General features: G+C 34.3%; 1 protein-coding gene across 2 annotated transcripts in view; it reads left to right on the top strand.

The window, feature by feature from the left end:
• Positions 1–22,313, top strand: part of ADGRB3 (adhesion G protein-coupled receptor B3) — a 692,295-nt gene that overhangs the window by 525,941 nt on the left and 144,041 nt on the right. For both annotated transcript variants that reach the window (XM_036414772.2, XM_036414773.2), the window contains exons 17-19: positions 15,879–16,005; positions 17,602–17,705; positions 21,017–21,119. In XM_036414772.2, coding sequence (XP_036270665.1) covers positions 15,879–16,005; positions 17,602–17,705; positions 21,017–21,119 — 334 coding nt within the window. The remainder of the gene's footprint in view (positions 1–15,878; positions 16,006–17,601; positions 17,706–21,016; positions 21,120–22,313) is intronic.

Here is a 22,313-nt window from a genome sequence, read left to right as displayed (position 1 = left end):
CTTTCCAACAGGAATCTTTCTCATGATAGTTTTTTTTTTCTTTTTTGCCTTGTAATGAAAATAAGGAGATTGGGTTTTAATGTTTTTGGAAGGTTTTATCTGGGAATCCAAGTGTTTTTCCATCCTTTAGAGCATTTTTTAACATACTTTTACTTTCTGCAACCTCAAAACAAATAGCTTTTTAATGACCTTCAGTCTTATTTTCAGTGAAGAAGTGTAGTGCCTTTAGTGTATCAGGGAAAGTTTGATTTGCAAATAATTAAATTACAAGTATTATCCAGTGCTTCCTCTGCAAATTATCATGTCCCCAAATAGCAGTTAGCCCACTGCACCTTGCAAATGAGGGGAACTTGCAATTAGTGGGTCAGTTACTGAAAATTAGCCGCCGTTGGAATGTGAATGTTGTGGATACAGTTTTTGTAGATGCCAAACAAGAAGGGAGAGCTGAAGACTATCCGTCCGACTCTGACATGGCGCATCTCCGCTAACAAAGGAAAGGGCAGTATGAAGCTGAAACCGTGGCCATGGGATCTACTTTGGTTAAAAATGTAACTCAAGACAGAATCACCTCATTTTCTGAGGGCAACAGATTGAGATCCACTCAGGAGACTCCGGGTTGAGATCCAAACAGGGAAAGGCCTTGGCTGCTCATTAACATGTTAATTACGCCATGGAGGGTTCAGAGCTGTCCTTCAATGTGAATTTTTACCACTTGCCTTATTAATATTTTAAGAAGCCTCAGTTCCAGAGGAGCAGCAGTGTAATTGGGAGTTAGAATGCATGCACATATTTCTTTAAGTGCCAAGCTTTTGAAAAGGGGACTCACGCACCTATCCTTTGTCACCAGAGCACTGAGCACACCCCTACAGATCATATTGTATTATATAGTGTTGGAATTTTCTTAATTGGGGCTGAGGATGAACAAGCTGCATGTTTGGCTCCACACTATACTTGAGCAAAGAGACTACTTTTATCTTTTAATCTCTGAAATCCCTGTGCCTAATACCGTACCAAGCACCAAAAAGGCACTAAACCATTTCATATAAATGCACAATGTATGAGGTTAAAGCAAAATTTTATATTCTCCAAATTATGAAGTTGGTATTTTAGGGTGTCTAAATCAGCCCCTAAAAAGCCTTCATTTTTACCAACTCAAATTCATAGAAGAATACTGTCTTTTCAATTTTTTTAAGCAGAATTTAAAACTCAGCTTAAGCATTAAGCGCTGTTCTTTAAAGAGCCATGTTATGTAATTCATTCAAAGATACTTCTGCCTCTTTATTATCCTTTCTGTTTGTGCTGTCACTGAGGCATTAAGCACAGGCTTCCATTGTTACTTCTGGACAAGTTTCCATGCAAGACAAGAGTGTTGTTTGGCACAATGAATGGCAAGGTGGTGGTGCAAGGGAGTCTGAGAACAGGGTGTTCTCTGTGGACACTTGTCAGAAGTAGCACATACTTCACCCTCCCGTAGCTGACCTCTTTTTGTTTGGTCGCATGTGGGTAATTTATCCCTCAGACATCTATCTTCTACTTCCCTCAAAGCTAAAAGTTTGTAGAAGTCCCTGTGTCTTTATGTTGTTACTGTTGACCATACTTTATTTTATTTTAAATACTCATAATTTCCAAAGAATGGAAGGTTTTCATTGATAATTTCTTGGTAACGATAGTGTTCAGGGTTTGGAAAGATTATGTCCTTTGCATTTCATGTCAGGATATGACATGGATTCTCCTCTTAGTAGTACATACTTTTACTCTTGATATTTCTCTGCCCACCCATGACTTAAAAACAGTAAGTGGTCTAGCTGTTGGCTGTGTGGCTATGCGACCCCAAGAGATTTGTTAATCCCAGGTTCTGTTTCCAGTTCTCAAAATCTTTATGGTAACAACAACCACTCTAATTAATGATGAAAATCAATACATGGCATTTTTTTTTCTTCAAGTAGAATCTTAATTTATTTCTTTGAAATTTGGGTCTTCCAAACCTAAACTCTGGTAATTCCTCTCAAACCTGGAAATGTTATGGTGCCACCATAAGAGAGATAACCTTTAATGGATAGTCTTATTCAACCTTTAATGGATAGTCTTATTCATGGTCACTTAACTCCTCTGATAGATTTTTTTTCTTATCCATAAAATGGCACGTGTGATCATCATCATATGTTGCATTTATATAAAACTTTTAGAAAAATTATTTCCATTCCCATTAATAATGCCTGACCCATATAATTACTACATAAATAATTGGTGAGGATATCTGTTTTCTTGAGTTTTAGCAGCACAATAATCTCTATCAGATAAGATAGATAGAACAGGCAACTATTATAATTTTGTCAGTGAGGACACTGAGTCACAGTTAGGCTGAGATTTCCTCCAGAGAGCAGTGGTGGGATGGAGATGTTGCTAAAACCAGGAGCCACATTTCCCAGTTCCATGTCTGTGACTTAAACAACAGCAACAAATATATGCAGGATAAAGATATTTGTTTTCTTGTAGATTCTATAGATGATGTCATGGGAGGAATTTTGGCAAGCTCTTTTGAAACTAGTCACAAGCAAAATTAAAAGTGTAATTTTAATTAGACCACAGCAAAGAGATGAAAGGGATTTGTTTAGTATTTATTGAAACACTTATAAAGTTTGATTTGGTGGACGTTTGTATCTCTATCAAGTAGGTACAAAACGTTTGCAGCATGGCTTTTATTGAGTGAACCTTTTTTCTTTAAACACTGCAATGCTGGCATATTGATTCGTTCTTAAAGAATTCAATAATTGTGAATGAATTATATTGGGGCTGCTACAAAATAGTGTTAGTTGAATAAATATATGATGATGAACCACTTGGTTGATGTGAACAGATTTTCTTAGTTTATATTTTAACGGAATCCAGTTTTTCACACATAGACTACTTTTTCTCATTTCTGTAAGTTTATAGATAGTAGTACTTTATTCTACCACTCCAATAATGTTTATCTTTCTCCTAATGTCCAGTTTCCCAAATGACGCATGATACACTGAGGAAGTGAGCAGAGATATATTCCCCAATATGCAGGCTCCCATTTACAGAGTTCTAAGCATATCATCTGAATATTTACTTAAGCTATATGAATGTCCAATAATCTCTTACTTTTGCATTTTCTATGTAAGAATGCTGAATCATCTTTTGAAATATGATTAACTCAAGATTTAAAATTTCTATTTCTTGAAACTAACTCAGATATCAAAATTATTTCCGGGATAATTACCTTTATCCCAGAAATAAAGCATCAAAATGTTGGCTGAATTAAATCTTCAACCTCTCTCGGATGTCTCGGTTTCACATCTCAGAAGTAAATTTTGGAGAACTGTTTTCCAATTTGGGTTAAGACAACAGTCATGTGCTCACATTTTTAACTTCAAAAATAGCTCACCTGTGACACAGTGCCAAAAGCTTGACTGGCTCAATTTATAGCCAAGCCACATCATAATTATAATTTAGAATGAAATGGGGAGAAATGAGGTTGAATATTACAAATAGCTCCCTGAGATGCTTAGTCAGTGATTTTGCTGTTAAAAGTTTTTGTTGCTATGGGTTTAGCCTATGGAAAACTGTTGTAAACCATAAGTGTGTATTTTTATAATGTTTTACAACATATTTTTGGTAGGTAATGTTTAGCACTGTAGTGATTTGACTTAGAGTTGTTAGGAACAATGCAAAAAATTACAATTGTCATAATCTTTTCTAAGATATGTATTTTAAAATTTTAGGAGAAACCATTAATCTTCAAATTCCAGGCCTATAATTATATGCTTTCTTACAATATTTTTATTGGATCTTCTACAAAATAATGGTTAAAGCTTAAAGATGACCATAGTAAGTGGTTAAATATCAATTTAAAAAGTATGCTTTATCACTATAAATCTGGGTTGATTATTTATATAACTTCAGCAAAAGATTATGTAAGATTACCTCCTTGTTAAATAATGGAAAATAATAAAAATGAACGTTAGGCTGTAATCGGTTTGGCTCAGTGGATAGAGCACCGGCCTGCGAATTGAAAGTCCCGGGTCAAGGGCATGTACCGTGGTTGCAGGCACATCCCCAATGGGGGGTGTGCAGGAGGCAGCTGATAATGATTCTCTCTCATCAATGTTTCTAACTCTCTATCCCTCTCTCTTCCTCCGTATAAAAAATCAATAAAATATATTTTAAAAAAATGAACATTAGTCTATGAATCCAAGGATTATTAATCCATTTCAATACACCATAATACTACTGTAGTGTAAGAGAAAATATATGCTACAAAATGACTCTTTTGATATCCTTGAATGAAAAAAACTTGGAGAATTCGTTTGAAATTAGAACTGTCTTATATTCCTAAATCACATGAAAATACATATGCATTTTAAAAGCTATATACAGATTTCCTAATTGTTATCTCCTTTAGTTTTTCTGGTGAAGGGACTATTTTGGTTCAAGTTATAAAAGCACTTAAGAAGAAATCTTCATTTCCAACGAAAAGACTATAAAAGAAATAACTTTCTGATAATCATATATTAGCTTGATATTCTTTTTTTTCTGAATCTCAAACTTTGCTGATTACAGTGGTAATGTAGTAAGATGGGGAGAAACACAAAGGTACAAAAACTATAAAGGAGCAAAACATAATGCCTGTCAACCAGCACCCTGAGACAAGTACTATTGATTGTTTTGTCACATATATTTTCAGTCTTTTATTCTATGTGTATTTCACACATTTCTGATCCTTACAAAAGGAATATGAAATAAAAGCATTAGGATCAGGATATGAGTGAGTTAATTTTAAACTGGTGAAATGCATGTTGCTTTATAAATTTTATAATGGTCTGGCCATGTCCTAGGACTGCTTTGAGTCCAGGTTATCTGAGAACTAGTGTGGAAAGTCACATACAAAAGTAAGTTCCCAGTTGTGACTACATGAAACATAGAGTTTATTATTGTGTTATTATTTATTAATTATTGTTGTTTTCCACACAAACCACTGTAAACCTACTTTTGCCCCACCAATATAAAATTCAATTTTACATAGGTAATCCCTTTTTTTCCCCAAGGTTGTGCATCTTAGCTGTTGCATATTATATCAAACTAAAGATTGGTTACCAGCCCAGAAAAACAGCTATTTTAAAGGGGGATATATTCAAATAGAATGAATTGTTTGTGATTTTGAGATTAGCACTCAATATTAATGGCATTTTAGAGTTTTTTAAAAAGAAATGAAAGAAAAACTTTAAGAAGACTTGCCTTTACCTACCCTCAAGAATAACTATGTAAATATTTTACAATATAGCTATATACCTAACTAAACTGTATTTTGGTGTTTTACAATTTTTGTTAGAAATTCCATACACATTTTTGGAAAATTTATGAGGAAAAAGGCCTAATGATATAAATGAAACTTTATTCTTTAATTTTCTCCTATTTTATTGAAATTAATAATGCCTCTGCCCTTGGGGTTTCAGTACAATATTTTTTGTCTCTTCAGCTTTCTAATATTATCCTATCAATTTTTGAATCAAATTGTGGAACTTCTGTCTCACCCTGTCTCATCACTCTTTGTGGACAGTTTAGATCTGCATTGGAAAGCACTGGGAACTTCATTCCTATCTCAGTGCAAAACCACAACTGACAAAAATTTTTACTTTTCTGTGCTATCTGATTTGCATGCAACTTTATTCCTTTTGTTGCTAAATTCTTTGATATGACAAGATCCCCTTTTTAACTTGTAAAAGTCAAGTTTCCATCTGAAATTGTTCTCTCAAAGTTTCTCATGTCCTGCTCCATGCCCACAATGTCCATTCTCAAGCTACATTTTTATGCTTATTATTCTCATCATCATGATTTATTTGTCTCATCACTTCTTTATGAGATGCTCCGCACTTGTTTTCTGTGAGATTTTAATTCCCCAAATACTGCCACCCTCACTGAGAGAACTGAGGAAGGGGAATCTGCATTGAAGTCATGTAGACTTGCGCTCAACTCCTGGCACAGCCTTCTATCAGCTGAATGGCCTTAGGAAAATCACAATCTCTTGCTTCCATTTATTTCTTTTAAGCATCTACACTAATAAAAGAGTAAGATGCAAATTGACTGTATCTTCCTGATGCCCACCAGCCAATCAGGAGTAAGTATGCAAATCAACCCAACAAAGATAGTGGGTTAATTTGCATACACAGGCACTGAGCAGTAGGGTTTGGGGTAGGATGCTTGTGTCATTGCCATGGTGACAACACAGGCATTCCACCTAACCCTGTCCCATCTGCTCCAGGCCTCAAGGCAGCCTGGGAAGGAGGGAAGGTGGGGTTCTGGGCCAGAGCGAAGGCGATGCCAGCAGCCAGGGGAAGGCAGGCCCATTCTTGCACAAATCTTGGTGCATCGGGCCTCTAGTAAAACAATAAAGCCAAAGCTAGGCAGTCCAGGGCTTGCATGGATGTTGCAGAGACTGAGATATCTAGGCAAGTTCTAGCCCAGGCTCTTTTGTCTCTAAGGTCCTCATGATTTTACATGGAGGCAGGTATTAGCTTGGTTTATCTTAATTTTCCTGGGAAAATAACTGCAATATCCACCTTTATATTTTGTTTTAGGATTTTAAAAAATGTATTTAAAGTATCAACCACAGTACCTAATGTCGAGTAGACTCTAAATAAATGTTAGCTGTTATTTTCATTAGTGTGATAATTATTATTTGCCTATTGACTAATTAATGATGGCTGCTTGCATATTTTAACCTTTAATTATTAATGAATCATGGTGAAGATATTTATACATATTTATAACTCAGTAAATTGGCTTCCTTAATGTTATTTCTTCCCATATTCCTTTCTACTCTATTTCCAATTAAAAAACAACAAAAAATACTTTGCTTTCTTACTTTTTAATTTGTTTTTAAATTTGTTTTGTTTTGTTTATTTGCTATTGAATTGTGGGAGTTTCTTAATATAGTTTGATATTAACTTTTTATCAGATACATTGTTTGCAAGTATTTTCTCTCATTTTATAGGTTGTCTTTTCATTCTGATAATTGTTCCTTTGCTATGCAGAAACTTTTAATTTTTATATAATCCACTTATCTATTTTTTTGCTTTTGCTGCTTGTACAATACTTTTGAAATGTTGTCAGGAGCTAAAGGGAGAGGAAAATGGCGAGTTTCTGTTAACATGTTTTAAATTTCAGCTATGTAAAGTGAATGAGTTCTAGAGATATGCTGTACAAATTGTGCTTATAGTCTGCACTTTACATATAAAAATGGTTAAGACGATAGAACTCATTTTAAGTGTTCTTACCATAATTTAAAAGTAATAAATAAAAATATTATTGGCAATAAAAAAGGTGCTGCCTTTTTTGTAAATTGTGTTTAATTACCCTCAAGAGTAATATATTCTTGACTTTAATGTCTTTTTTGATTAAGAGGCATTAAGATAATTTTTATTGAAGCTCTTAAGCTCCTAAAGGCAAAGTGGACACTTAATGTGTCCACAAAATAACCTAGCATAGTGTCTGTATCATATTAGAAGTTGAGTAAATATTTGTAATATAAATTAATTAATGATGCAGGAAAATGTAACTATATTAGGTCAAAATCTATACTAGACACTTATTCAACAAACATTTATTAAGCACTTACCATGTGTCAAGCACTATTTTACAATCTTGGAATTTTGAAGTGAACATAACAGCCCTGTCCTCATGAAGTTTACATTGTAATAAATAAAGATAAGCAGAAAGTTAATTTAAAAATGCATATATAATCTAGCAGGTGTGATAAGCGCTATGAATAACAACAGATCAGGTTATAGGTGAAGGGCATGTGGGAAATTCTTGAAAAGTGTAACAGTTATTATATAACTAAGGTCCTCAAAGTTTAGTGGTTTGTAACAATAACTATTTTATTTGTACACAAGTCTATGGTTCAGCTATTTGGTTGAGTTCTACTGGTAAATTCTACTATTGGTCTCCTCTAGTGTCATTTATGTGGTTGTAGTCATCTGGCAGTTCAACCTGGGACTGGATAATCTAATATGGCCTCATCTGCAAGGCTGGTCATTAGTGCCAGTCTCTCATCCTCAATGAGGCTAGTCTGAGCTACCTTGCATAATAGCAGAATTTCATGATAATAGTGGAAACTGTAGAACTTCTTGAGGCCTAGTCTCAGAAGTCACCCATAACTTCTACTGCATTCTGATGACCATATCAAATCACAAGGCTTACCAAAGTTCAAAAGGAAGATGAAATAAACTCCACCTCTTGGTGAAGAGAGTATTACAGAATTTGTAACTTACTACAGATCTGGAGTTACTCTCTTATATTGGATAGTCAGTAATGGCTCTTGTAAAATTACATAAGGGCAGAGACTTCCATGATATGATGGCCTATTCCATGTGAATATCTTTGAGGAGTACATTCTTGGCCAAGGGAATTACCAGCACAAAATGCCAAGGTGAAAAAACAAGGAGCTTAGTGTGGTTAAAAGTGATGGACAAAGGCAAGTATGTTAAGAGATGAAGGTAGAAAGGCAGGAAAGACTAGATTCTTGTATGCCATTATAAGGGCTTTGTCTTTTGCTCCAAGTGAAGGTGGAAGAACCATTAGAGTTTTAAGCAGAGTGACAGAATTTGACATATGTGTCAACAGGATCTTTCTCTGGCTGCTGTGTGGAAACTGAACTTCAGGGTAAGGTGGCAAGAGTGGAAACAAGGATCCTAGCAATAAGATTTGTCCACATAAAAAAATTATTGTGACTTAGAATATAAGGATAAAACTGACAGCATTTTTCTGGAATAATTTTTAGGCAGAAAACATTTTTGGATTATGTAAAGTTTTCTCAACCAGATTGTGTGCTTCTCTAAGAAAGAAATTGTTAATTTTTTAAAAAAATGTGTCTTCTACTTTGGCATTTAAAAAGCACTTACTAAATATTTATTGACTGGTTAGTGAAGACTTGGGACTTAACTTCCAGATTGAACACAATCACTATAGAATGTGGAGTCTTTCAGAGTTCATCTTCAAATTATTTTTGAAGACCGAAAGCTAGTAATGAATATTACGACAGTCCATAAAGCTAATACAGTCCATTGATCCCTGGCCAGTGATTTTAAGTACCGTATTTTTCGGACCATAAGACGCACTTTTTTCCCCCCAGAAGTGGGGGGGAAAAGTCCCTGCGTCTTATGGTCCAAATATAGCCTACACATATACTTTAAAAAAAAAGTTTTTTTACTTGCCCGGCTCTGTGTGGTCTCTGTGTGCTTGCCCGGCTCTAAAATGGTTCTAAATGCTGCTGTTTACTTTACAGGGTTGATTACATGTGTTTATGACTGTGATGTTGGGTTTTAATGCACATAAAATATTTTAGGACACTATTTGTTTCAGAATCTTTTTTTCTTCATTTCCCTTCTCTAAAAACTGGTGCGTCTTATGGTCCAGAGCGTCTTATGGTCCGAAAAATACGGTAGTTAGAGCCTTATTCCCCTTCTTTCTCCCCCATTGAAGACTCTAGGGCTGTGGTCGGCAAACTGTGGCTCACAAGCCTCATGCAGCTCTTTGGCTACTTGAGTGTGGCTCTTCCACAAAATATCATAGCCTGGGTGAGTCTATTTTGAAGAAGTGGCATTAGAAGAAGTTTAAGTTTTAAAAAATTGGCTCAAAGGAAATTTTAATTGTTGTGCTGCTGATATTTGGCTCTGTTGACTAATGACTTTACCAACCACTGACCTAGGGTTCCAGTTCTGGTCAATGGCACGTTCCTGGGTTGCAGGTTTGATCCCCAGCCCTAGATCCAGGCATATGTAGGAGGCAACCAATTGATGTTGTATCTCTCACATTGATGCTTCTCTCTCTCTGCCTCTCTCCCCCTCCTTCCTTCCTTTTCACTCTCTCTTAAAAAAAAAAATCAATGGAAAATTACCCTCAGGTGATGATTAACAACAACAAAAAGATCCTTTAATACTCTTCAGGTTGAATTTCTACTCTGCTTAAGGACAGCAAATGAATTAAGGCTGAGATAATTTGGATCCATTAGTATTAAAGTCATCCCTTGAAAGATAAATGATTATTAAATTAATTGAACAAGCATTAATTATTAAGTTCCTACTAAGTGAAAAGCAGTATGTCAGAGATTCAAAGTCAAACAAGATACAGTTCTCAAAAGCAGTAGTATTCTAGTGTGACATGGAAAATGCTCATTTTGTAAAAATGAAGAAGTTGAGGTGATTTTATCAACTAACATTTTAGAATTGGGTGACTTTTAGGCATATAGGAGTTTTGGGAAGATCAAGTGTAGAGCATTCTTGAATCCAAGTCATTTCTGGATAATAAATTGGTGATCTGGTGTTAATAGGACCACTATTAATTGCAGGCCCAGCATAATAAGCAAGGGTTCTTCCTAGTAGTAGCAAGGTACCTGTTTCTAAATTTCATCCCAAAGAATGAAGCATATGTACTTTTGTTGGTATTACTACTTTATAGTTACATACAGAGGTTGGCAAAAGTATATTTATAGTTGTGAGTACACAAAACAGTTTATTCTTATTATTTATTAACTTGTATTTTTTCATGCAAACAACTGTAGACCTACTTTTTCCCACCTCTGTATATATAACTACATATATGTCATATATCATACACACACACACACACAGGTATATGTATTATATACTAGTACATAATTCTATATAGGCTATGATAATTGATATAAAATTAACTTTGAATTTCCCAATCATTCATTTAATCAAACTACAGAGAATATAATTTTTAGAAGGAATAAATAACTTTAATTTTTACCTATTTTGTTGTTTTCATAATTTGGAATTTAAACTTTTGTATCACCTCAAGCAGTAAATGGTCTCATGAAAGAGGTGGAAGATGCTTGATGTCATGAAACACGGGCATAAAATCAATGTGTGTGTGTGTGTGTGTGTGTGTGTGTGTGTGTGTGTGTGTGTTTTGTTAACATATCATAGGGTTTATCACTTAAAAAAATAAAATGTCAATCTGAACTCTTATCTCTTTAGCTAACTTTATCTATGGTTAATTCATACTTTGTTAAAACTAGGTCAACAGTGACACAATGTTTGCAAGTGTGAATAGCATAACATTCAGATCTTATAACTTTATACAGCATATTCATTGCACTCTGTTTTAAAACAGGTGACAATTAAAATTTAGCATTAAAAAAATCTCTAATTTGGAAATGAGAAACCCAGCTTTGCTTCTCACTCTGTGACTTAAAACAAGTTTTCTAAATCTGAGGTACTGCACTTTCCTCATCTATAAAACTAAGTGGTTGGGATAGATCAGTGGTTCTCAACCCTGGCTGCACACTATAATCACCTGGGGAGCATTAGAAAAGCCATAATGCCCAGGCCCCACTCAGGGTTTAATTTTTAAAAGTCTCCAGGTAACTATTATATATGGCAAGTGTTGAAAACCTAGTGGGCTAGATGATCACTAAGGTTACTCCTAGCAAAACTTTCTAATTTTATGATTCACTGTGTTTAGACATAGTAACATTTGCTAGAGATTTGTTTTCAGTATTTGCAGTGTCCTTTTATTTGAAATGTACCTCAAAATCTGTTTCTACTCAAAACTGAAAACATCTTACCTGTACTCTAATTTTTTTTATATTTTGAGATAATTTGAAACAAGAGCATATATATATATATATATATATATATATATATATATATATGTGTGTGTGTGTGTGTGTGTGTGTGTGTGTGTGTGTATATATATATATATATATATATATATATATATATATATATATAATTTTGGGGGAGTGTCACACATACATAGATTTACCTAATTCTCAGAAATTAGCACTGCTATGATTGGGAAACAGTTACTTTCTTTCAGTATGCATATGTTGTAAGGGTAGTGTAGTAAGAATTGTTTCTAAACATTTTAAAGTTGCTATTATAGATATTTTGATTTTGAATAAATCTATCATTAATACCCTAAGAGATAATAACCCCCCTGAGTGTATCAGTTATTTATAATCAATATGGTACATATTGATTTATTATGAAGCAGAATAGACAGTTTTATAAAAGATTGATTAGAGTTGAATATATAGCTGGGTTTGTATTTCAAAAGATAAGCGTGAGCCCAGCTGACATGGCTCAGTGGTTGAGCATCAAACTATGAACCAGGAGGACATGGTTTGGTTCCTGGTCAGGGCACATGCCCTAGTTGTGGTTGTGGAGTGTGCAGGAGGCAGCTGACCAATGACTCTCATCATTAATGTTTCTATCTCTCCCTCTCCATGCCTATCTGAAATCAATTTTATATATATGCTTGAGTTATTGAAACACTTTTAAAATGTGTTAGAATAAGTTTTTACTCTGTTTTTTACTGAACAGCTTTTCATTGGAGTTAACATATAATTTTTTCCTTTAAACTTAAACACTAGAGAATATAACCATATGCTACATTGTTTAAAGTTCTCATAAAAATCAAGAACCCAACTATACACTCAGATCCACAAAAAACTGTAGGTCCTTAGGAAATTAGGGAAAGGCCACAAATAAATATTAAGCTGAGAAGTAATGGATTTTGTGCCTTGTATTTTCACACCATTCTGTGCTTTGGGTAGATACTTTTGAATACTTGGGCAGGCAGACTCTTCTTCTAGCCAGTCTAATAATAGGTAGAAGGAGAAGTCAAATGACAGCTAACATGGGTGAATGTAGGTGTAACCAACAAAGAATGTGGTCTAGTTATTTTTGAAAACTATTTGAAAAACATTTTAATGCCCATAAAAGACACTAAAGAAATGTGTGATTTTTAGTATAATTTGTATGTATCATTTATTTTGTGTTTGACATAGTCTATTATTCTTATTATCTTTAATGTTCATACATATTTCATTATATTGTTGGCCTATTGATGACAACCTAAATTAATAACTAAGAATAATTTACAGATAACTGTTAATCACAGCATGCAAAACTATGACATTGGAAAAATAATGTGACTGATGGAATAGTCCACATGTTTAAAGACCTTGTTGTGTGCAGACTGGGAAAGCTGTTTTGCTTCACATTAGCTCTACAAGCTATCAGTTTGCTTTACAAGGTTTCCTTGAAATCAATCAGACATGTATACCATGCTTTAAAAGGATTTTATATAGCAGGAATAAGCTATGAAATGTTTGAAAATTCAGGTGGTGGGAACTAGAGGTTTTGTAATAATAGTGACATTTATGCCAGTGATTTAAAAACTACTTTATAACATTTTTAAACCGTTTTTAAAATATCAAGAGGTTTTATGAAAATATTAAATTTAGCAGCAGAATGGCATCATACTTCTTATTACCCCACTTTTGGGAGTGACCAAATATAGAAATTAGTAGTTACCACCTCACCTTTTAAGATCTTCTCTCCTACTCATCTGCTACAAATTCTGGTATTCTCCTATTAGTTGCATTTATCTGAAGCATTGTTTTGTGTTTTATTTTTTGGAAAGAGCACATCAATGGTACTGTCATTTATATTATTATCCATTCATTTAATCAAGTATTTTCAACCAAGGGCTAATAATTCTGAAGAAAGGTATAGATGGAAGTTATATAGCCTCAGGAAGGTACACATGCACAGAGAATGAGTGGCATTAGAAGAATATCATGCTGCAGTGAGTGAAAGACTAAAACATGGAGACCAGTGTCACTTATTTCCCAACTTTGCCTGGGCCTAGGCCAGGTCAGCAATGTAATCATCATACAAATTATATATGACATCTTCCCTAAAGATGTCATATATAATTTACATGATCTTTAGAGTTTAGCAACATTTTATTGAACATAGACTTTATAGCTAACAGCCAAAGTTTACTGATGCTAACATTTTTTTTTTTGAGTAAACAAACTTCCATTGCCTGGATATAAATTGATAGCTTTTCCTCATAAGAGGTCTTATTTACAGTGAAGTTTTTTTCCTTATTAAGACTTTGAATTAGTTTAGTGGTTATAACCACATAAAGTGAAAAATATAAATACCGGACTCCATCTTGAAAACACAAATACTGCATTATGCAGAAGTTCTGTTCTAAAATGTGCTAGATTCTCTTAAAGGTACTTTTCTTCTTTTACTCTAATCAGCTAAGGTAAATGTTTTTTCTTTGGCCTTAACTGTTTGTCACAAGACAGGAAGAGGCAGACAGCTAATGAAATAAATTATATGCTGCTATAGTTTTAGGTAGAATTGGAATTTAATACTGTTGCATTTGGTTGAAGGCATAACTGATTTTTTTTTTTAATTTGGCATGGTTGAATGACATCATGAGAAAGAAAAGAGACTTACCAAAAATTTAATTGGCTAATGCTTAGAAATATTTGGATGAACTTAGGTGTAATTTTTATATAACTCTCCCCAAATACAGTGTATTCTTAAAAGAAGTTGCAATTAAGAGTATTTTTAAGTCATGAATATTAATGCATTAAATCATGAATATTAAAAAGATATTGCTTCTATATAACAAAAACAGATTATCTGAGTTATGTTTTGTAGCTCAACTTGGACATGCAACTGTCAGAGAGAAACCTCTCTCATTGAACTCTCTCAGAAATAGAATATTTAACCCAATAACTTTAGGTATTCAGAGATGAGAGGAAATCAAAAGTACCATATCAAAATTAACCTCGAGCCACACGTTATCCTTTTAGTTTTAGAGTAATTTTAATACAGATATTAACTTGGTTTGAAAATTAAACACACACATACACAGGTTTGCTAGCTGGAGAGTTTCCATGCTTGGGGGAGGGGAGCTGACAATTGGTGCAGTCAGTATATTACACGTGTAATAATAATAAAGTTGATTGGGTAAGCTCAATAACTTTTTTTTCCTGCCTCTTGCTTTAGAGTAGTTTAGCTGGGGGTGGACAGGTTCTCTCCTCACTTCCCTCCCTACTAAGGTATATGTCCATACCATTTTTATTGTTCTGCTGAGGTGGGAAATAAACCATATTCTTTAGAATTTTCAATGACTGTATCAAAGAGAAAATTGAAACAGGCCCTCTTTCCCCATCCTACCAGACTTTGGGGGTGGGTATTCATCAAAATGTTCTAGCCGACTTGGGGTTAGCTTACTGCTTCAACCCCAGGGCAAAGTGTGCGGGACAGGGGAAGAAATGTTAAGAGCTTCAGAGATGCTTTGGGCTGTGTGAAGTATGGAATGGAAAGCTTATGTCTGAAACTCACCCCTCCCCTAGATACCAGGCATAGGCTATGAGAATCGGAACCAGCTGATGCCGCTGCTGCTGTTTCCCGTTTCCAGGGTGAATTTTTCACAGCAGCTAATTCTAAAGGAAGGAAAAATCCCTAACCAGCAGCGGAGAAGATCCTATATCCGACTCAAGCTATCTAACATTTTAGGCAGGCTTTTCAGAGAAATCCGCATTTTAAAAGCAAGCATTCACTATCCAAAAAAATACAGGATGGGAATCCGAACTGCTATGAAAAGCCTCCTTACACTCTGAGTGTTTGAAATGATCCGATGAGCATAGGAAGTGGCTGCCAAAGCTCTGGCGGCTCCTCGTGCTGCTGCCGCTGCCGCTGCCTCTGCTATTCCTCGCAGGGGGCTGGACAGAGCTAGTCCCGGTTTCAGCACCCACGGCGCTGGACAGCTCTCTGAACACACGCTGCACCTCTTTGCCTGCTTGCTTTTTTTTTTTTTTTTCAAACACTCTCGCTTTGCATAACTGGAGATGCATCTAAATTACGTCCTGTTCAACAACAAGTAGATTTTTTTTTTCTTTTTCCTGTACGGGGAATTACAGTAGACGATTCTCTTAATTAAACTGCATTTTCTTCTTTACGGATTTGGCCGTCAGGCGTATTTATCCCGATCTCCTCCCCCCTCCTTTGCAGGAACGAGTCTTTGGGAACGTGGTCCACCCAGGGATGTAAAACTGTGCTTACCGATGCATCCCATACGAAATGCTTATGTGATCGTCTCTCTACCTTCGCCATTTTGGCTCAGCAACCTAGAGAAATAGTAAGTAACAAAGGGAAAACACGGCTTTAATGCAAAGGCAGGGACGTTGTGGCAAGTGTTTCTCCAGGGAACTGCATTTTAATGGGGAAATAGAAAATGTTTGCAGGGTGGCAAAATCGGGCTCGTCTCCTCAGCTACCGTAGCTTGGTGAAAGGAATTGTACTTGGTGTGCTATAACTAAATTCTAGTCAATTTTATGCCTTCTAACTTGAAATTTCTGCAGTATAGTTATGAGAATGTACTCCAGTCATATTACTAGTATGCTGCAAACTTCCAAATAAAAATAATTGCCAACTTAACCTTTATTTTAGACCTGGAAAGCTGTTCTGGGGAATTTGTGAGGACACTGTTGGTAGTAGTAGAATGAAGACCCCCAACACTACAGCCAACACATAGCATATCTGCATTGAATATTTTCAGTATGGCTTTCTGGGGGTGTCCTTGGATATTTATTTATTTTTTTAATCAAATGAAGTTTTTCAGAAAGCATGGAATGTCAAAAACTATAAGACCATTTCTTAAAAGTATATAGGTTTATAAAACTAGTTTCTGAAATTGACAGCTGTATAAACTGTCTAAAAGAAAAAATAATATCCTCATCAAATGTATTTGAAGAATTATTTCAAAAATTGAAATACTGAAAAATAGTGGGACTTTCTTATTAAAATGTGGCCTGAATATACATTACTCTTCTTACTTATTTTGATAATAACAAAAACCCCACAGTCTCTTATGATTTAATGTGCATGTCTAAGATTTGGAACACAGTTTATCTTAAAGTCCATTTCATCAAACTTTCAATGTTTCAATTAAAAATATGAAAAGCAACATTTTTTCATTAGTTAGTATCATGCTAGTATCTATGAAAGAAACCTCTAATTTTATTACTGCTTGTATTCTTGATATATATTTTTTAAAAGATATAAGGCTTATTTTTCAAGGTCATGTATTTAGGGACTGATACTGGCACTGTAAATTATCCCTGAATATTTTGTTCATAGAAAAAAATCACAGAACATATTGTAAAGCCTTGCATTTCAAATTTGATTTTCTTATATCCTTAGAGACCAAGGAAGTGAAATTAAATGAGAGAATACTTGACTTAGAATGAAGTTGTGAAAAGTCAGAAAGTTTGAAAATTTTTCAATATTTAGATAGCAGATTCAGGTCACAAAATGAGTTGTAAATGGGAGGATCAAAGTACATTTTACTAAAAAAAAAAACATATTGTGAAATAACTGAACTATAATTAGCCCAAGAAAAATGAACGCTGATTCAAATTTTAGCTGGAGAAAGCTTCCCATGTGAACGTTACCCAAGTTGTAGTTTTAATTCTTTATTTTAGAAAGCCATGAGTAGGTAATATGTCATTATCAAGCATTTTAAACTCTCAGGCATTTATTTCTTCACATTAGGGTGGGTGAGCTGTAATTAGTCATTTTAGAGAGATTAAGAATATGGGAACAGAGTGATTACTGGGTAATTATCTGGTAACTATAACAACTATCTTCTTGGCTATTTTTGAGTGTCAGGATAGTTTTGCTGAGTTTGAAGTTATTTTAAAATTCTTTTTTTGTTCTTTTGTTTAACTTGCAGATCATGGAATCCTCTGGTACACCTTCAGTTACCCTAATAGTAGGCAGTGGCCTTTCTTGCTTGGCCTTGATCACCCTAGCAATTGTCTATGCAGCATTATGGAGGTATGTAATCAATAAATCCAATTGAAATGCAATGCTCTGTTTTTCCAAGTTAAATCGGTGAATATGATAACCATTACTATGTCTTTATTTATTTACTGACAAAGTATTTTTGTACAGTTATAATTGCTATCATGGAGCTTTGATCAATGAGCACGATAATAAATAATTACTTATTTGCTCGTGATAAGAAAATAAACAAAACACACATACACTTTTCTTTCCAATTCAAGTGATGGTAACCTCCAACAAGTGGTTTATCCCCAAGCATGGTATTCTTATACCCCAACTTCAGTCTTTGTGTGGTTTCTATCCCAAATACTATCGAGCTTGAGAATTTGATAGTCAAATTAATTTCTCTGTTGTAAAAATATGGTTTCTAAATTCTTACATTTAAGCCCATGCTTTCAGTATGTCACAGAAAATAAGTAAAGTCTTCTATAATATTAATGCACAAACATTATACCTCAATGCTCTGAAAAGGTCTTTGGTTGAATGGTTTAAATATGTCTGATTTTGACAGATGTAAACAAGAATATGTGATACAAAAAAATATTTATATAATTTTTGAAATGACAAGTGCTTAATATGAAATTTAGTATTTCTCAAAGATTTTTCTATTAAAATTAGACCTGTGACGTTTATATCTACTCTCAAAATAAACCAGTACATAACCAAATGGACAAACTTCCTAATGGGTTTTAAACTTATTAATGTTAAACATTTTTTTATTGTTTAAAATATACTAAAAGTTATATTAATATAAATAAATAATTATGTATTATTTTCTGGAAAAAATACAATATTAAAATTGCAAAAAGTAGCCAGTCTAGGATTTTACTTATCTTTTATTTAAGGTAAAAAATAATTCAGTTGAAAAATTATTTACAATTTAATAAGGAAAGGTCATTTCATTTAACATTCTTTTTTTTTTTTTAAATCATTGTTCCCTGTTATATTTTTTATTCCTTTGCAGACAAGATTGATTGTCCAGGATATTAAATTGTCAAATATATTAAAAATTTCAGCCTAGCTGGCATGGATCAGTGATTGAGCTATGAACTAAGAGGTCATGGTTTGATTCCCAGTCAGTACACATGCCCAGGTTGCTGGTTCAATATCAGGAGGCAGCCAATCAATGATTCTCTCTCATCATTGATGTTTCTATCTCTCTCTCTCTCCCTTCCTCTCTGAAATTAATGAAAACATATATTTTTAAAAATGTATCCTTTATGCCGACACCATTTTGGCTCAGTGGATAGAGCATCAGCCTGCAGACTGAAATGTCCTGGATTCGATTCTGATCAAGGGCATGTACATTGTCTGCGGGCACATCCCCAGTAGGGGGTCTGCAAGAGGCATCTGATCAATGATTTTCTCTCATTGATGTTTCTAACTCTCTATCCCTCTCTCTTCCTCTCTGTAAAAAAATCAATAATATATATATTTAAAAATGTGTCCTTTAAATAAAAATAAAATATATATACCCTCATGGTCCATTGGCTTAGTTTTCCTGTGAAGGAATTATCTGGTAATAAAGCATTGACAGAATATGACAGTCTGATAAAATATGGCCAATCCCACAAAATTGAAGACATGCTTGGTCTAGGCATAGCATTGTAGACAACAGAATCCAGGGTTTAGGACTCTATCAAGTAGCCATTGTAATGGTAATAAAAGACCAAGATGGACAAAGGCTGGGAAGAAGTCAACTTTCTCTCCCACAGTTGTCTGAATGCCATTTCAGGAAAATGAAGGGTCAGGATACCATAGTATTGAGAACTAAGTTTCTACTTATCAGCACTTAGAGTTCAGGCATCAATTCCACCTTCTCTTCACCCTCAATGCATATCGCTAACACTAATACAAACACTGCCAAGATAAATATGTAAAATGTGTCAAAGAGGTACAGCATTAATTAATTCATAGTAAAGTTTTCTTTAATCCAGGAAAATCACTAATTACAATAACTTAATAATTACCAAGATACCTGAAAGGTTCTATCAAAACTTAATAATAAAACTCTCAATATTTGATGATGTTTTCAGCATCCCAGTAGTGGTTTATTCCGTGTTTTAGATACTGATGATGCAAGGACAAGGTTAAGCCAATCTTGAGGCCTTTACAAAATTGACCTGGGTTAGCCCTATTTGGGTTTGTTTTGTAAGGAAAGTTAAAATACAAATAGAAGTGTGTGTGTGTGTGTGTGTGTGCTGTTTTTGTTTATGTTTCTCCTCTGAAATGTGTGATGGAATGTGGGGGCTTCTTTCTAAATGTTCCTCCAAGACATAGGGAAACAACTTTGATTGGTTTTATCTTCCCAAGAGTGGCTCCAGATCTCCAGCACCCCATCTAACACTGCACAGGGAAGTCCACGCCTACTATGGAAAGTGATATCATGTGCTAATACAAATTGAACACACAGCAACTACAAGTGTATCTGTTGCTACTGTCATTGAGTGATTTACAGTGGGGTACAGTAAAGCAAAATGTGTTACCGTTCATGGTAAACAGCTGGGAGAACATTTGAGTCTAAGCAGTTTTCTCCATGGCTTACAATCTTGATGCACTTACAAATTATATGACAGACTGTCTACAAGCACTTCTTCATAAGGGTAAAAGATGGCAGATGTCAAGTAATTTTCCAGCCTAATGTGAATTATTATTTGTAGATTAGATTAGTTTTTAGAACTAAAGCTTCAGTGTGGGTTTCTTTTTGAACAGTTATTCAGGAAAAATAAGATTTAAGAAGTAGCAGCCTGACTACATAAAAATACTTGAGTGGATGAAATGGTGGATGAAAGTGTTCATGGTTTTATGAGAGTAATGGAATCAGTCTAGTAAGCAAAGGAGACTTCAGAATCTGTGGTTTTTCCTTTGGTTCTCAGAGTTTCTATTGGTTGATTTATATGATAATACTTAACATGTAATGTACATACATATTTATAAAGGTAATTATACTAATTAACATATTTGCAAAAAAAATTATTTGTAGTAAAAAAAAACCCACAAAAAACCAACTATATTGATAACAGTTGTGCAACTTGGACCCTATCATGTTGTCCTCACCGATTTCAAAAGAAGAAAAAAAGTTCTAAAGAACCATAGGGCATGCCATGCCAGTATAAAACTGGATCTCTAAAAATAATTTTAATTTTTTAAACTGTTTTTTATGTGTGTGTATTTTTTCTCTTGTAAAGGCACTATTTTAGTGTGTTTTTTTTTCTGGATGAATTTCACCAATTTGCATAATACAGAATTCTTTATCTTTCTGTTGAATTTTAAAGTTGGACACTCTTTCTTTCTTTGGCTAGGTACATACGCTCTGAGAGGTCCATCATTCTAATTAACTTCTGCCTGTCTATCATCTCATCCAACATCCTCATACTGGTTGGACAGACGCAGACTCATAATAAGGTATGACTGGTAATTATTCTGATTATCTTTGTGCATTTATAGTTTGACATAAAGTTGGTTATTGATCATCCAAACACTTGTTCTAGATAAAATAGAGAACATTTGACAAAATTATTTTTTAAATTATTTCCTGAATAAAAGTATTAACTCTTTAGAACAGATATGCATTCTCTTGGATTAATTTCCTGTGATTAGAGACTGTTTATAATAGTTAAAAATATATGTTTGTTAAGCATTATATCAAAGCTCTATGAGTTCAAAGCCTTAGAACATCAAAAGCACAAATTTAGATTCTTTATCCTAATTGTCATAGGAGTGCCTGTGTTTTGGTCTAATTTATTTGCATACTGATTCCTAAAAGTCGACTATAAATTGCTTACAGGTGTAACATAGATCTTGAAAATCGACCTCAAAATTGTCTATTGGTAATAATCTAAGACAGTATCAAGTGAAAGCAATACTAGGTTTGACGCCTTTTAAAAAGTTTTAATTTTTTTAAAGTATCTTGATACGTAACCAGCATTGCAATTTTCCACTGTGTTGTCACTTTCAACAGAAAGTAGGTCCTGTTTATGAGAATTAACTTGAGTTGAATGACCGGCTTTGTTCCAGAAAGGACTGTCAGCTCTCTTTACTAAACTACTCTGAAATGCATTCCAAGAAACCCATAATAGCAATCTTAAATTAATTTATCCCTACCTCAAGGAATTCTGGTAAACACTGCTTTAATAACATGTTGATCAATCTGGGCCTGTTTTTTTCCTCAACTTTCCACCCACCCACCCCCCCCCCCCGAATACTAAAGCAAATAATTGAACTTTTCTCTATAAGCTATCATTTAAGAAATCAAATGTATTGTTCTTTCCAATAGGTTGTTTTGATATAATAGATATTTGTAAGACATGTATAGTTTAAGCTTTTTTCCACCAAAGCTTCCCTTCCCATCATTGTTTACAATCCAAACACTCTTGAGTGATGCCCCTCATTAGAATAGGGAAAGCTGCGTGTTCTTCAGCAGGAAACATGCATATAAAACTGTTTTATGTTCTGTGGCAAAGTTTTTACAAGTTTTGAGCCAAATAGGAAAATAGAATTTCCCACAAGGTTTGCTACATGTTATAGTATTTATTGTCCGAATCATTTTTGTCCAGTAGAAATATAATGTAAGCCATAAATGCAAGCCACACATGTAAT

This window comes from Pipistrellus kuhlii, unplaced genomic scaffold (assembly GCF_014108245.1).
Source record: "Pipistrellus kuhlii isolate mPipKuh1 unplaced genomic scaffold, mPipKuh1.p scaffold_m20_p_5, whole genome shotgun sequence".
Lineage (NCBI taxonomy): Eukaryota > Metazoa > Chordata > Mammalia > Chiroptera > Vespertilionidae > Pipistrellus > Pipistrellus kuhlii.
The sequence above is the reverse complement of the archived record's forward strand: the minus strand, read 5'-3'. Positions and strand labels throughout refer to the sequence as shown.